Source organism: Podarcis gaigeae (assembly GCF_964106915.1).
Source record: "Podarcis gaigeae genome assembly, chromosome: 7".
NCBI classification, from domain to species: Eukaryota; Metazoa; Chordata; class Lepidosauria; order Squamata; family Lacertidae; genus Podarcis; species Podarcis gaigeae.
The window spans coordinates 80,587,146-80,602,481 of NC_139683.1; the positions used below are offsets into that span (position 1 = coordinate 80,587,146).

The 15,336-nt window shown below is 40.9% G+C and overlaps 1 protein-coding gene across 1 annotated transcript in view; it reads right to left on the reverse strand.

Moving 5' to 3' along the window:
• LPCAT1 (lysophosphatidylcholine acyltransferase 1) overlaps positions 1-15,336 on the reverse strand; it is a 55,851-nt gene that overhangs the window by 23,455 nt on the left and 17,060 nt on the right. The window contains exons 3-9 of the mRNA XM_083749716.1: positions 13,571-13,785; positions 10,285-10,397; positions 7,664-7,724; positions 4,555-4,613; positions 3,461-3,495; positions 2,708-2,762; positions 871-953 (exon numbers count right to left, since the gene is read on the reverse strand). Of these exons, the coding sequence (XP_083605842.1) occupies positions 871-953; positions 2,708-2,762; positions 3,461-3,495; positions 4,555-4,613; positions 7,664-7,724; positions 10,285-10,397; positions 13,571-13,785 (621 nt within the window). The remainder of the gene's footprint in view (positions 1-870; positions 954-2,707; positions 2,763-3,460; positions 3,496-4,554; positions 4,614-7,663; positions 7,725-10,284; positions 10,398-13,570; positions 13,786-15,336) is intronic.

A 15,336-nucleotide genomic window follows, 5' to 3' on the forward strand; every position in this document is an offset into this window, starting at 1 on the left:
GAGGATGGTCACTGGGAATGATGTTGATTGTTCACCTCTTGAAAATTGGTCTATGTAGTCCTACAGGGATTAGTATTGACACAAATCCTGTTGATCATCTATATAAAGCCACTGAGAGAGATCGCCCACTGTTTTGGAATGAGGAAATTTCCCCAAACATCCAGCTACTGTATTGGCCATAAAATCACTGTTTGGAAGTTGTCGGCAGGTAAAAGGTAAAGGTACCCCTGCCCATACGGGCCAGTCTTGCCAGACTCTGGGGTTGTGCGCCCATCTCACTCAAGAGGCCAGGGGCCAGCGCTGTCCGGAGACACTTCCGGGTCACGTGGCCAGCGAGCCAGAGCCGCACACGGAAACGCCGTTTACCTTCCCGCTGGTAAGCGGTCCCTATTTATCTACTTGCACCTGGAGGTGCTTTCGAACTGCTAGGTTGGCAGGCGCTGGGACCGAGCAGCGGGAGCGCACCCCGCCGCAGGGATTCGAACCGCCGACCTTTCGATCGGCAAGTCCTAGGCGCTGAGGCTTTAACCCACAGCGCCACCTGCGTCCCATCTGTCGGCAGGTAGTTAAGGATTAATAGACTAAAAATGAACCCGGACAAGTCAAAGTTGACACTAGTAGGGACTTGTCAGATCTTAGAAGGAACAGATTTTCTTGTCATTGGTGGGGTTGTAATTTCTACACCAAAAACAGGTTCAGATTCCAGTCCACACTTGTGATGCAATCAGCTTTTGTTAGGTTTGATATGATATATTTTTTCTGCAATATCCACAATGTTAGCACACACATTAAAATAAGCAGAATATTTCGGTACAAACATCTAAATAAGCAGATACCACAATGGTGCTATTTGGACAGCAGTTCACTTACTGTGCCATGATCCGTCTCACGTTATTTGCATACAGAGATGGGTTTCTCTTTTCTTCTTCAGAGGGGATATACACAGGCAGGAACTGCAAGTAGAAAAAATGGTTTCAGCTCAAACGTGTTACTGTATTTCACAGGCAAAAGTATAAACTCACACTAATAATGTTGCTTTTAAGTACAGTAACAGGATCAAATGTTCATAAGCAAATACAAAAAACATAAAAACACAACCCTGAATTTTTACACACATCATTAAGGAGTAGCAACATTTCAGGGGGTTTTTTGTTTCCAACCTCCCACCCTTTATTAATTTGGTTTTTTAAAAGGAACTAAATGATATTTATAGTGCAACAAATGAGCAGCTGTGTGGGATACAGATTAGGCATCTTTCTTCTACGTTGTGCTTCCAACTGCATCAGTTATCTCATTTTCCCACCGTTCAGAACAGCAAGTCTAAAAACTGCATTTTTCTCCTTGAGAGTGGACTGCAGGTATGAAATGTGGCTGTGCAAATGTCATCAGTACCACCGCATACGGATAGTAGCATTATCGTTGATCAGTGACATTAATTCCCCATCCCAATATGCCCGTAATGTTTTGACCTCTATTATTATTCTTTTATTTATTTTATATCACAATAGAAAAAACATAAAACCAGACAGTAAAATAATAGAAAGTTTAAAAAAGCAAGTTGAAAGCAAAAAGAAATTAAAAAAACAAGCATCAATAGACTATTGTGGGAGGTGTACTCTCAATTGTTTTCAGTGGACATTTAAAAGTTGGCACAGAAGGTGCCTCTGAATCTCTTTTGGCAGAGTGTTCCACAGGACTGGTGACACAAAAAGCTTGATTTCTTGTTGTTGTCAAACGAGCCTCACCAACTCATCCAAGCCACTCCTGCAGATGATCTCAGTAACAGAGCCGGAATTATAAGGGTTCAGGTGATACCTCAGGTATCCTGGACCCAAAGCTGCTCAGGGCTTTGTAAATCAGTATAAGAAGCTTGGCTCAGTAGCAGATGGGAAGCCATGACATGTTCTCAACCAGAAGCTTGCCCCAGCAATCTGGCTGCTGGATTCTGCACCAACTGGAGTTTCCGAACCAGACCCAAGGGCAGCCCCATGTAGAGCTCATTACAGTAGCCTAACTCAAGGTCAACAATGCATGGATTTGTGGAGACCAGTGGAAGCACTTGTTCTATTCCCAGGGTTTTTGTTCAGCTGGAAGTCACCAGAACTCAGTCCTGGCACCTCTCAGGTGGGCGCTGTTATATACTGAAGTTCTCACCCTGGGCCAGCAGGGGGATACTGTAGATAGTTTTCACTCATGTCCACATATGCAAATAAGGGATTGAAAGTGGCGTTCAGTGATTGGATAGTTACAGAAAGTGTTACAGTTGCGTTGTAGTGCAGCTCTATATAAGCAGGCTGGCTGAACCCTTCAGTTCAGTTCAGTTCTGGCCTGTGAATAAACAAGAGCTGTTTGAAGAATCGCTGTGTCGTCTGATATGTTCACCCACAACTTAACAGGCGCCATTGCCATTGTAAGAGAACAGTTCATTGCTGAGTTCCGGTACCTCTTTTTCTACAAAAAATAGCATTGGCTATTCCTTATTGCAAAGTGGGGAAATGAAAAAGAAATAAAATGAAGTTAAGCTTTCCTCCCGCAGTACAGGGTCTTTATTTTGCTGGGGTACTCTTATGAAGTTATTGTGCTCTCCCCTGTTCCAGAGCTGAACTATTCACACATATTAAAGGATACCGTTAAAATGGGTTGTAGTTTTTTTTAGTTGTCTCAAGCCTAGGATTGCAGACTAAAACACTGGTAACTTTGTACTAACCTCTATTTCCACAAAATTATGAAACTGACATAAAGTTAGCCACAGAATTTTCAACCTGAAAGAGAAATGAAAAGCTCGTTTTAATTTACAAGATTATTAGTTCCGTAATTAACATCACGAATGCATCCTGAGAAAGAGAAACGAAAATGAACTTTGGGTGAGATCCAGCATTGTACAAACTGGCACCTGCTCATGCAATGGGACTTCTCATTCCTCTCCTCCCCACTGTGCACCCCCAAATATACTCTAAAGGGTTGGGGGACTCTCTGAAGCTGGGGGGGGGGGGAGTTGGAGGAGCAGGAAGAAAAAGAAGTCCCATTGCACAAATGGATTTATGTTGTGTAAGCAGATGGGCCTCACTCTGTAACATATGGGAAGCGAACACTACTTGGCAATTAAATATCAAAACTGATGCACAGTAAACTTAAGTACCTTAGCTATGAATGATATTGAAATCAAATATGATTTAACATTATCAAATACTTAATCGATTTGAAATTGTATGAAAAAGCTAAAGAGAAACAATAAGGCCATTGCTCAGATGTTTCCAAACACTATAGACAAAAGTTATCTATTGGCAGGCTAATCTATTCATTCAAATTAGGAATAGTGTGATTTGGGGTTTGAAGAACTTATTAAACCTTGGCCAGGAAGATAATCTGACGTGTGCCCATTATTTAACATACTAGTCCTCAGAAAGAAAAGCAATTCATTAAAGCAATTAGTAAGTCAAATAATACATAGCTGACTTACGCTCCTGGACCCTGCCATGTCCACGTAATTGTATCCTATGCAGCAAAAGAAATGCATTCAAATATTTAAGCAGTCCTATGATGTTAATAGGCTTCACAAAAAAAGCACTGCTTTGAAAAATGTGACAGTAGGCTATTTATATCTCATTATCCCTGTAAGGGTTTTGTCTACTAAATCATGAAGGGGGAAATACTTTAAATGAAATGCCGATGAATTTCTTGTAGGTTCAGGAATTCCTCCAGTTTACAGCATACTGACAAAGGAATTATCAGTGCCCTCTAGTGATACAGAAGCAGCATTTCAGTTAAAGGAATAACGGGGACACAAGCTCACTTTTGCTTTCTCATAGGTAGAACTGAGTTTGTTTACCACAATGAGATACTAGCAAACAAATCTTGCATTCTGCAGTAATAGATTGATAGATTAACAGATCAGCTATTAGATGAAAAGATGGGCTGTGTACATATCAAATTTACATCTTTCTAGCTAGCATAGGAGTAACTTGACTATTTTGGGGGATACTTCATGTTCTCCCGTTTGGGGGGGAAATAAGTCAACACACGCTGCATTTGTCTTGAAACAAATGTACATATCTAAGAAACAGCCCGTGTCACCTCCCACCTGATTTACTACCATTCTGCTTTTCAAAAAAAAGTTTGAGAATATATTTCAGACAACTACTTAAGGTTCCTATATGCATTTGGCATAGGGATGCGGGAGGCGCTGTGGTCTAAACCACTGAGCCTAGGGCTTGCCGACTGGAAGATCAGCGATTTGAATCCCCGCGCCGGGGTGCGCTCCCATTGCTCGGTCCCTGCTCCTGCCAACCTAGCAGTTCGAAAGCACACCAGTGCAAGTAGATAAACAGATACCGCTCCGGCGGGAAAGTAAATGGTGTTTCTGTGTGCTGCTCTGGTTTGCCAGAAGTGGCTTAGTCATGCTGGTGGCCACATGACCCAGAAGCTGTACACTGGCTCCCTCAGCTAACAAAGTGAGATGAGCGCCGCAACCCCAGAGTTATCCGCAACAGGACCTAACGGTCAGGGGTCCCTTTACCTTTATGTATTTAGCATAAAAGCTTACTCAGAGCTTACCAGTTTGTTTGGATAACGTAAAATCACAGGTTGGACAGGCACTCCAGGGATAAATGCTCCTACAAGATATACGGGATACATATAATTACAATACTTTCTAATTACCACCTATTAATGACACTGTGAGAATTGAAGGTATTGCTTGAGCATTTCTGTTATGTAACAGCTGGCTTTTCTGGATGATATGCTCTGAAGTTTTCCACCTTCCCAAGTAGCCAAAAAAGATGCAACTATAATTTATTTTTAAAGGTTAAGCAACAACACTCAGCAACATAGTAATCCAAGCATCTAAAGATAAATAGATTCTGATTATTTCCTGCCCAAATAATAAATAGTCCAAGCTTCTCCCTGCAAGTGAACATAATGTGCCATCTTCAGAGGTTTACTGTTATGGTATACCACTGTGCCTTATTCCCAGCAGCTTACTTCCTGGAAAACTTTGTATTACATTGGAAGCATTAGTATGATTCATTCAATTTAATTTCAATCCTTTGATAAGCAGGATATTTCATTCCAGGTAAGATGACACAGGAAGAATAGATAGTTAGTCAAAACAACTAATAGCCAGCAATTTTTCAGAAGTACCTAATTGGAAAGATCTCAGGGCTGTCAAATCCTACGCAACATATATATATATTTCCAGGAATTTGACAGAAATAGAAAAAATGTTCCACCACAAGGTTTGACTGCCTTCCCTGATGAAGACAAACATTTTCTTTTTAAACAGGAAAATCTGCCTTGTAACCTCTCTCTCATATTATAAGCCAACGAACAGCAACCAATAATAAGGTGTGTGAAAACAATCTACATTGTTAATGCTAATTCTTCCACTCTTCTGGAGTGGAAGAAGACTCTAGAATCAACTCAAATCTCTAACTAGGAACAAGAAAGGAATGATAACTGAAACATTCAACAATTCTGGTCTTCTTTGTTTGCACTTTCATCCACTACCGAAGATAGCAATAAATGAAAATCTTTTCTGGACACCCAGTTCTTTCCCAACTCTATGGTCAGTCTGTGGCTATTTTCATCAACATTTACAAATTTAGATGCCTCCCTTTCCGAAAAGGATGAACAATTGGGCTTTCTAGATTTCGCAGCACGGCATATGAATCTCTCTAAGCATGATGATGCACTCTGCAAGGCTCCAGGGAAAGAGGCCTTTGGGATTTTTGTTTGAAGCCCTGAGCAGCAACCTCTCATTCCACCCCTATCTCTCACAGGTACTGATGATAGTAACTATTGTTTACTCATGGACTAGAGGAACCTGTTGAACCAGAAACCCAGGTCAAGGCTTCTTTCACTAAGGGAGCCCGTAAGGTGTTGGTATTTTTTTAAAAAAATCCTTGCTCTCTCTATCTTGACATCAGGGAAGGTGACACAAACTTGTATAGTGGTACCTAGGGGTTACAAACGCTTCAGGTTACAGATGCTTCAGGTTACAGACTCCGCTAACCCAGAAATAGTAACTCGGGTTAAGAACGTTGCTTCAGGATGGGAACAGAAATCGTGCTCTGGCGGCATGGTGGCAGCGGGAGGCCCCATTAGCTAAAGTGGTGCTTCAGGTTAAGAACAGTTTCAGGTTAAGAACGGACCTCCGGAACGAATTAAGTTCTTAACCAGAGGTACTACTGTATTTTCTAGGGAAGATCTCTGAAATGAAGATCTCCTATCGAACATACACACCTGCTCACGGAAAACTGGACTAGACATTTACACAATCTGAAGCAATCTTTTCTAGAAGGCTCTGACAGATTAGCACTAGAAGCTCCATTCTGCAAACAGCCAAGCTCCAATACTACTGAATATTAGTAGTACATGCTTAAATGCTAGGAAAATATATGTTTGGACTCAGACTGAAGGTTGTATTCTCCACATGATTCAAATCTTCACTCATGGATTCTTTTACTCATTATTCTGTCGCACAGCTCCCAAGAATGCATGGATTTGTACATGTGCCATCAACATGAAATTATTCAGATACAGAACAGGATGATACCCATCTGATTAGAAAACCAGAGGTCATGCAAATACACAGATCCTAGGGAAAATATTGCAAAGTGCTGCACAACACAAGAGCCATACCAATACATATCTGAGGAAAAGTCCTGGCATCAAATCAGGAATGAAAAGGGCACAAGGTATTACCATAAATCTCTCATTATCCAATATGTTGACTAAACTTTAGAGAATGCAAAAAATGGTAAGATAACCTTATCTCCTGCAATTTGTGATACAAGCAAAACACCCCTACCCTCTGTATTTGGCAAAGAGAATAATTTCCATTTACTATGTCTACAATTCTATGAAATAAAGACCACTGAAGCATGGAAGGAACAATCCAATGATGTCTCTGACTATTACATTAGAAATACAAAAACAACTCGTTCCAATGCCCCTTCACCTACCAAATCAGGGCACAAAACCACGAGAGTTCCACCTTCTTTTTCTGCAAGGAATTCTTTCTGAACTTACTTGGAAACATTTTTTGAATTCCATAGGAAACAGTAAGAGAACTGAGCTAATGGCAGTAATCCTCAAAAAAGAGATTATTTTGCTATAGAGAGGTTTTAGGTTTAAACATTCTAGACCACATAATATCCCGAAGGAGCCCTGATGCACACTAGATGAAAGTCAGCAAGTGTCAAGACTGGACAAAATACAGAGAATGATGAACTGACTGAATGTCCTATTTCAGGTTCTTGTTTGCTTGTTTGTCCTGAACTAAATAATTAGATTTGAAGATGGAAACACCTTTATTTGCATTCAGCATTTTCCAGGAAATGGTCAACACATGTTTGCAATGATGCACTTTGATTTCCAGACCTGTGTATGAAGAAGGTACTTCAGATGGGTGGGTTTTTTGCACGTACTTGGATTGCAAGTTACGACAGTTAACTCAACATTTGAACAGACAGACAATCCTAGGTTTCTTGGCATACCAAAGTTTCAGAAAAGGCAAAGGTTGCCCTTATTGGGGGTTGGGGGGGTGGGAGGACACACCTCTTGTAACATCTGAAGTGGCCATAGGCAATAATGAGCACCGAATTTCAAAATCTGAAGTTACACTGATGTTACATAGGTAAAGAAGAATGTACATCATACCTACCAGGCTTGAAGGTAATTAGGCAGGATCGATTAGTGCATGTTCCTTCCGGGAATATCATAATCTTAAAACAGAAACAGAAAAAAACCCTCTATTACAAAGTTATTTTTGTACATCTTCTGCATCTTTTAAGTACATTTCAAGCTCAGAATTTAGAAGCATTCAAATTCGCTTTGCTTTAAATGCTGCTAGCGTTTAATAAACAATTCACCACAGGTATCTGATTTCAAGAAGGCATTCAGGTTGCTCCCTAAGGTGTTCTACAAATGGAGTGTGATCTATGAAAGAATGTATGGAACGTAGCCCAGGAATCTTTGAAGCACTCTCCCATTTGGAACTGCAAACAGTGAGGGCCAGATACCCTCTCAATGAGTGAGGTAGAAGTTATAATATAATGTTTCTCCACCCCCCCACCCTTGTGTTCATCACAAGGAGGGTAACTCTTTCTTCATTTAATCACGCATGAAGCAAACAATGACTTCCTCATCCATTGCCTTTTAAATTACGTAGACTCCAAGACTTCTGGAGCCTAGATTACACCACTTGTTTTCTTTTTCTAAAACACTTTTTTATTGAATTTTACTGTTGCATATGAAAACGTGTAGATACAGGGGGAAAAACAAGTAAGCAAAAGAGAAAAATAAAGTAACAGGGTTGTGGAATAAAATAAAAACAGCAAAGCAGTACTGTATAACCAAATTCCAACGATACTTCACTAAATATCAGGTGGTATTTAAATACCCCAACCCTAATGAAGAAAGAGAAGCTGGAAGATCCCTCCCTGCTCATATATTCAAAGAAGGGGAACTAATCCACATCGAAATTGCCAGATTCAGCTTTTCCCCAGCTTTAAAAGGTAAAGGTAAAGGTACCCCTGCCCGTACGGGCCAGTCATGTCCAACTCTAGGGTTGTGCGCTCATCTCACTTAAGAGGCCAGGAGCCAGCGCTGTCCGCAGATACTTCCAGGTCACGTGGCCAGCGTGACGAAGCTGCTCTGGTGAGCCAGCACCAGCGCAGCACACGGAAACGCCGTTTACCTTCCCGCTATAAAGCGGTACCTATTTATCTACTTGCACTTAGGGGTGCTTTCGAACTGCTAGGTGGGCAGGAACTGGGACTGAAAGACGGGAGCTCACCCCGCCGTGGGGATTTGAACCACCGACTATACGATCGGCAAGTCCTAGGCACTGAGGTTTTACCCACAGCGCCACCCGTGCCCCTTTACATTACTCTAAAGTTCTATGTTCTTACTGTACTTACCATCAGTACTCAATAAAAGTTAAACAATATTAGTAGTAGGAAACCCTGTTCTTTTAAAATCAAGGCACTAAAGTTTCTCACACATAGCAGCAAAGGGCAGAAGGGGGCAGCATGGGGTGTTATTCTACCTTCATTCACCAGCAAGGCGCCCACAAACAAAGAAGAGGTGAAGATTAAGATGATTTCCTCTATGGCAGGAGGAAAACTTATCTATGCACAGCTTAAGAGATTCCTAAGCGGCAACAAACTCACCACTGGAAAATTATTAGGAATAGAACTCAACGTTAAAATACCATTACCCAAATTTATGCTGTGGTGACATTTCAATATTATGTACTTGTTTCTTCTCAAAAGTGCTATCGCACAATTTGAAAACGCTTCGAAGGGGTAAGCAAATTGCCAAGAGGTGAATTCACTATTCATAAAGGAATTGTTTAGTTGAGGAAAGAAAGGAGAGGTGATTAAGCGGAACGTGATGGATGTTTATATAATGAAAACTCGTCTTGAGAAAGTACTTCCCCCATCTTTCATAACTCTATAAGAGAATGACTGACACTAGGATCAGGACTGAGAAAAGGAAACTGTACTGCTAACAGCTGAGCCTGGAAGAGGGAGATATGTGCAGCCTCTCTCTGGCTGAGCTGACGGTGAGTTAAGGTGGCACGGGGTCTTCCCACAGGATTGCTTCCTTAATGTATCAGGATTGTTTCACATGTCAAACATAATTAAATTAACAGCAAGGCATGTGTTATGTATTGAAGTTCTCACCCTGGGCCAGCAGGGGGATACTGTAGATAGTTATGCAAATAAGGGATCGAAAGTGACGTTCAGTGATTGGATAGTTTTAGAATATTGTTACAGTTACGTTGTACTGGAGCTCTATATAAGCAGGCTGGCTGAACCCTTCAGTTCACTTCTGTTCTGGCCTGTGAATAAACAAGAGCTGTTTGAAGAATCACTGTGTCGTCTGATATGTCCACCCACAACTTAACATCATGGATTTTGTCCTCCTTGGCAACAACTAGGGGGGGCTGTCACCTTCATGCCTTCTTTGTGAACACCCATAGATGTTTGGCTGTTAGAAACAGGATAATGGATTAAATGAACCATGGTATCATCCAACAAAGGATTTCCCCCCACCTTTTCCGAGATGTGGTACCAATCAAGAGGAACAGCTGGAGGAAAACCTGAAGAATTCGAAAGAATTCAGAACTCAGGTGAATGTTAGCCCCACAAATAGTAGAAACTGAAACCTGAGGAGTGTGTGTCTACTTTTGAACAGAAATAGCATCTCTTTAGGTGGAAATAGATATTCCTTTACAGAAAACAAATACCTTTAAATCACAAGACGTTCTACCAGTACCTGTGGCCATTTGCCATTTGACTGAGCACGCCGCCTTATCTCCTCAACAGTTTTCCTGCGGGAATCCTGATCTGATCGAGATACAAACACGGGTCGAATGTATTTGATTAGAGCTGGAAAGAAACAGAAATGTCCGTATTCCTAAGTATATTCCTTCATTTTTCTTTAGATTAGCATAAGTGTATGACATGCTATATAGATAAACAATCAATAGTTTCATGAGCAAACACATTTCATAACAAAATATGCCATATTGGGGGGGGGGGGGAGTAACCAGCAGAACACATTAAGAAACATTTTAAAATAAAATATAGCCCTGCATTTATTCAGAAATACAGTCACCCACTTATGAATACTTTAAACTGAAAGCGCCCCTTTAAAACATAAACTAAAACTACCTGCCATGCTTTTTCTTATTTCTAAAATTGCCTCAGTTAGCTTGATCCTGTTTGAAGGTAGACAGGACAGTTGTTTATTTCTTACAAAAGGGATGGGATATGAGTTTAACACTCGTGTAAAGTTCAAACAAAGAGAGAATCAGAATATCTAATACTGAAACAGCGATAAGGAATAATAAAACCCATGCAATGCAACACATCACATTTATAACTTTTATAGCCAGTCTAGAACCATTTTGGCCTGCATTCAAAGCCCATCAAATTATTTGTTCCTTTTAGGAAAAGCTCCTAAGAACAATAACTATCATCACCACTGACAGTCTTGAAATAATGGGAGGGGTCTTTTCAAAGGAGACACTGCTAGACGTCTGCTAGGAAGTCTGCATTTCTAGCTCACTTTCCCTGGGGTCATTGTGAACGCTGCTCATCACCTCAAATGCATATGACAAGCTGCATGTCATCACCTGAGTGTTCTAAATATACATGGTTGTGAGATTACTCTTTTCCCCAGCCACATGAATAATCTGACAAGAGCACCTGACTATACTCCTATAGTACCACAGAATCTTGAATTGTGTTGTGCGATTCACACAACTAACAAAAACCAGTTGGCATAAGAGAAGCCCTTGCATTTTAGGTGGAAAGGTTGGGGTTGGAGCAATTCTACCTCTGCCAGATCACTCCTAAGGGTACAAACAGGTTATCCTTAATCACATATCCAACTCCATATAAGGAAAGTGGTGGGAAAGTTGTAGATTTGAGGTTTCAGCCATTTAGAGCTCATTCTTAGATACTATGTTAGACAGGTTGGTGGTATGCTGAAATTTATTGTTGACGTTTATCACTCAGCAGCAGCAATGCCTTACTGCATTGCAATAGTCTTCATGGAAACTACTGCAAACTTTGGAAAACGCTGGAGGGAAGCAGCTAAATTCTCTTTGGACAGCCTGATCTTTGCCACCTGTTGAAAGGTCCGTCTCCTACTCCCAAATAACACTAGTGAAATTATACATGTCACATTTCATAGCACGTGCTCTCCCTGCTTTCAATGATTCCATGGCCCCCAAAGTTTCAAGTGAATTAAATATTCAAGTGAATTAAATATACCACCAACAGTGGTAAAAAAAATCAAGTCCCACAATCTGCTGCTGAGCTGAATCTCCAGAAAACTTCCAAGTTTATTTAAGACAGATGACCAGCAGACTAAATTCCTATATTTATGTAGGTCATGTACACATGGTTAAAGGTCTGTGTATGCAACTCCCTCAAAGGTACAGAAAAGCAGCAATAGAATGCCAAAATGTTAACAACAAAAATCATCCCACTGAATTTTAGGTCTAGAAGTTCACCCAATGCATAATCCTCCACAGTGATATTCTGCAACACAAGCAGAGTAAAGAATGTCTAGCAATCCATTTATAAATGGGCAAAAGCAGGTTAAATACACCCATTTACAGACAAAAATCGTACATACACAAATTCATAAATGCAATAGCTGCAAGATGAAAAGCACCACAGCCAGGCAAAGTGACCCAAAAATCATTTTCTTTCCCCCCTCAACTTATCCATGTTTTCAAAACACAAATGTAAAAAAATCAAGGAACTAATTATATGCACATGTGCCCTGATTCTTTTTTTTTTTTGAAGCAGGAGAAGGAAATAAAGAGCAAACAGTTAGGGAGGGACGGGGGTGGGGTGACCTTTTCACTCCATGCCCACTCACTCCCACAGAGGTTTTGCTTTCTTCATTTTAAGATACCAGAACATGCTACATAATACACAACGCAATCAGGGGAAAATCTGTGGTTCGTTTTTGCACTTCCTTGTTTTGTAACTACGGAGTTACATTTGAACTAACAAAAACTTTGCAGGTACAGAGTTGTGATGCAAGTTCAACTCAAAACCTTTTGCTATTGAACTCCCTTGGATGCTACTGAAATAAATGTAGGGCTACATCATTTTTATCCTCCCCTTTACACTCCTTCTGACATCGAAATAGAAGTGCTGGCTCCTTAAGAAAGAGTTAGTGGGCCATTGTGCATAGTGCGAGAAAGGAGATCTGGCTGGCACCAACTTTGCTACCATTTTGGCACCATGTAGAAACATTTTTTTATTCTTGCAGACACATCAGCAACTTTGATGACAAGTGTCATCAACCTGAGCTTTCGTGTGTGTTTTTAATTGTTATTTTACTGAAGTTGCACATTGTTTAACATGTTTTGGCATGTTTCATTGTAAACTGCTTTGAGACTTTTAAAAGTGTGTGTGTCCGTGTGCGCGCACACGCTCAGCTCAAAATTCTCAACTTGATAACCTTGGCAAGTTGCTATCTTTCAATCTGGTTCACCTCACTGTATGACTGCCAAAGATAAAATGGACTAATCTAATGTATGCGAACGCAGTGCTTACTGAAGGAAGGAACATAAAATTAAGAAATGGAAACATTGTGAAAACACCTGGTGGGGTGGCAAAGGGGCATACTGATAGGCACTCTATGTTTAGCTGCTCGTATGCGTGGTCTAGAAGCTGGCACAAGCAAAGAGTGCCATGGGTAGGTTGTTGAGCGATGTGTCAAGCTGCTGTCATGTAGCACCTTTGTTGAAAGAACTGAACTGCCCACCATCTGGTACCAAGCCAGGTTCCAGCTTTGACCCAAGCAACTCAGGAGTGGATTACCCAAGGGAACAGCTTCTCCCATTTGGATCTGTCTGGCCCCTACGGCCATTACCAAAGGCCCTCCTAGTTTTCTCACAAGCTGCAAATATTCCTCTGCCAGCAACCAGGAAGGGGCCCTTTTCTGTGGTGGTTCCCACATTCCAAGAATATGTTCCGTTCCAGAAATAAATCGCCGTGGCCCTTATTTGAAAGTAAAGCTTTCTTTGACTTACTTCCCCAAACAGGAATATCTTTGCTTTCTGCTTTCATGACAATGGAGGCCATGGTCATTGTTACAGGTATAGCATCAAAGTATGAGGAATGTGGAGCCAGAGTCAATATTGCTGCTTCAGTGGGCAAGGCCTGCCTGCCCTTCACATTGATCCAGTGGAATCCCCCAGCAAGCCACATGGTCCTCATAATGGCCTTCAGCATGACATCCACAAACCTGAAAATAATTAGATAGCACAAATGCAGAAGTGTTAATGCAGCATTGGCCCTTTGAACACGATTAACTACATAAGCTATTTCCAAGAAAACCGGGAAATAAGAGTTTCTTTTAAAAAGCACTTTGCTTCCTCATTTTCTGATAGTGTTTTAACACGGTTTTGTTATGTCAGGGAGTTCAAATGTGGTTAACTAGTATCAGTTTAACCAGTTTCGTCAGCAACCCCATGGCAGATTTTACTTCATCTTACCCCAAAAGGTCGAAGGGAGCATCACTGCAGAACAGGTACAAACTGTCTCTTTAGAAAGGCAGCCTGTCACCTGTCTATCTTCATCAGTGGGTGGGCCAAAGTAGCAAAAACAACAACCCAAAACAAATATATCCACACTCATGCAAAGAGCTGGGTGACTATATCTATCTGCCCATTCTCCCCCAGCTAACTGTAGGATAGTTTATAATTATTAAGCTATCATCTCCAATTATGATGATATCCTAAGATGGGTACGCACTCCAACTATAAAGACAATATTGGTTTTCTATAAACTCAAAAGAGTTTTATCCAAGTTATGTTAGGCCCGTTGAAATCAATGGACTGAAGTTAATTATGTCCATTAATTTTAATGGGCACAATCTGAAATGAACTAACTTTGGATGTACACTCCCAACAATTCAGGCAGAGGAAATTTGTTGTTGTTGTTGTTTATTAAATTTGTATACCACCTTTCATCTGAAGATCACGGGTCGGTTCACAAAAAAGAGAACAAAGGATGCATAATAAAAACAAAAAGAAACCAAAAACCCCCTTTCATTTAAAAGGACATAGAATGTTAATCAGCCAAAGTTCTGGTTAAAGAGAAATATTTTCTCCTGGTGCCTAAAGATATAAATTTTAGTACTCTGGGAGCTGTTATATAACCTCCTTGCTACATTTATTTGTAACTTGAAGCTGCAGTGCCTTCAAGCTTTCCTGCCCCACAAAGCATGGCTTGGGTTAAGAGAAAAGGGAACAACATGCTGGGGAAATGCTTGCAACCTCTTTGGCCACAGCTGAAGAAGTATTTACAAACGCTGTGTGGATATCTCTCCAGGGAATACCACAACAGGCACCTGTCAGGACGAGACATTTAACCAGTTCCCTTCCCCTTTCAGGTACCGTATTTTTTGCTCCATAAGAAGCACCAGACCACAAGATGCACCTAGTTATTGGAGGAGGAAAACAAGAAAGAAAAAATATTCTGAATCTCAGAAGCCAGAAGAGCAAGAGGGATCGCTGCGCAGTGAAAGCAGCAATCCCTCTTGCTGTTCTGGCTTCTGTGATAGCTGTGCAGCCTGCATTCGCTCCATAAGACGCACACACATTTCCCCTTACTTTTTAGGAGGGAAAAAGTGAGTCTTATAGAGCAAAAAATACGGTACTTTTCTAAGCTGACAAACCATCCCATGGAGATAACAGGGCACGGTTTTCGATATTGTTGTTTCTCATGACTATTCACGGATACAGAAAGATAGCATTGCTCAGCAACTCTCTTGTGTTTTTAACCAATCAGATGT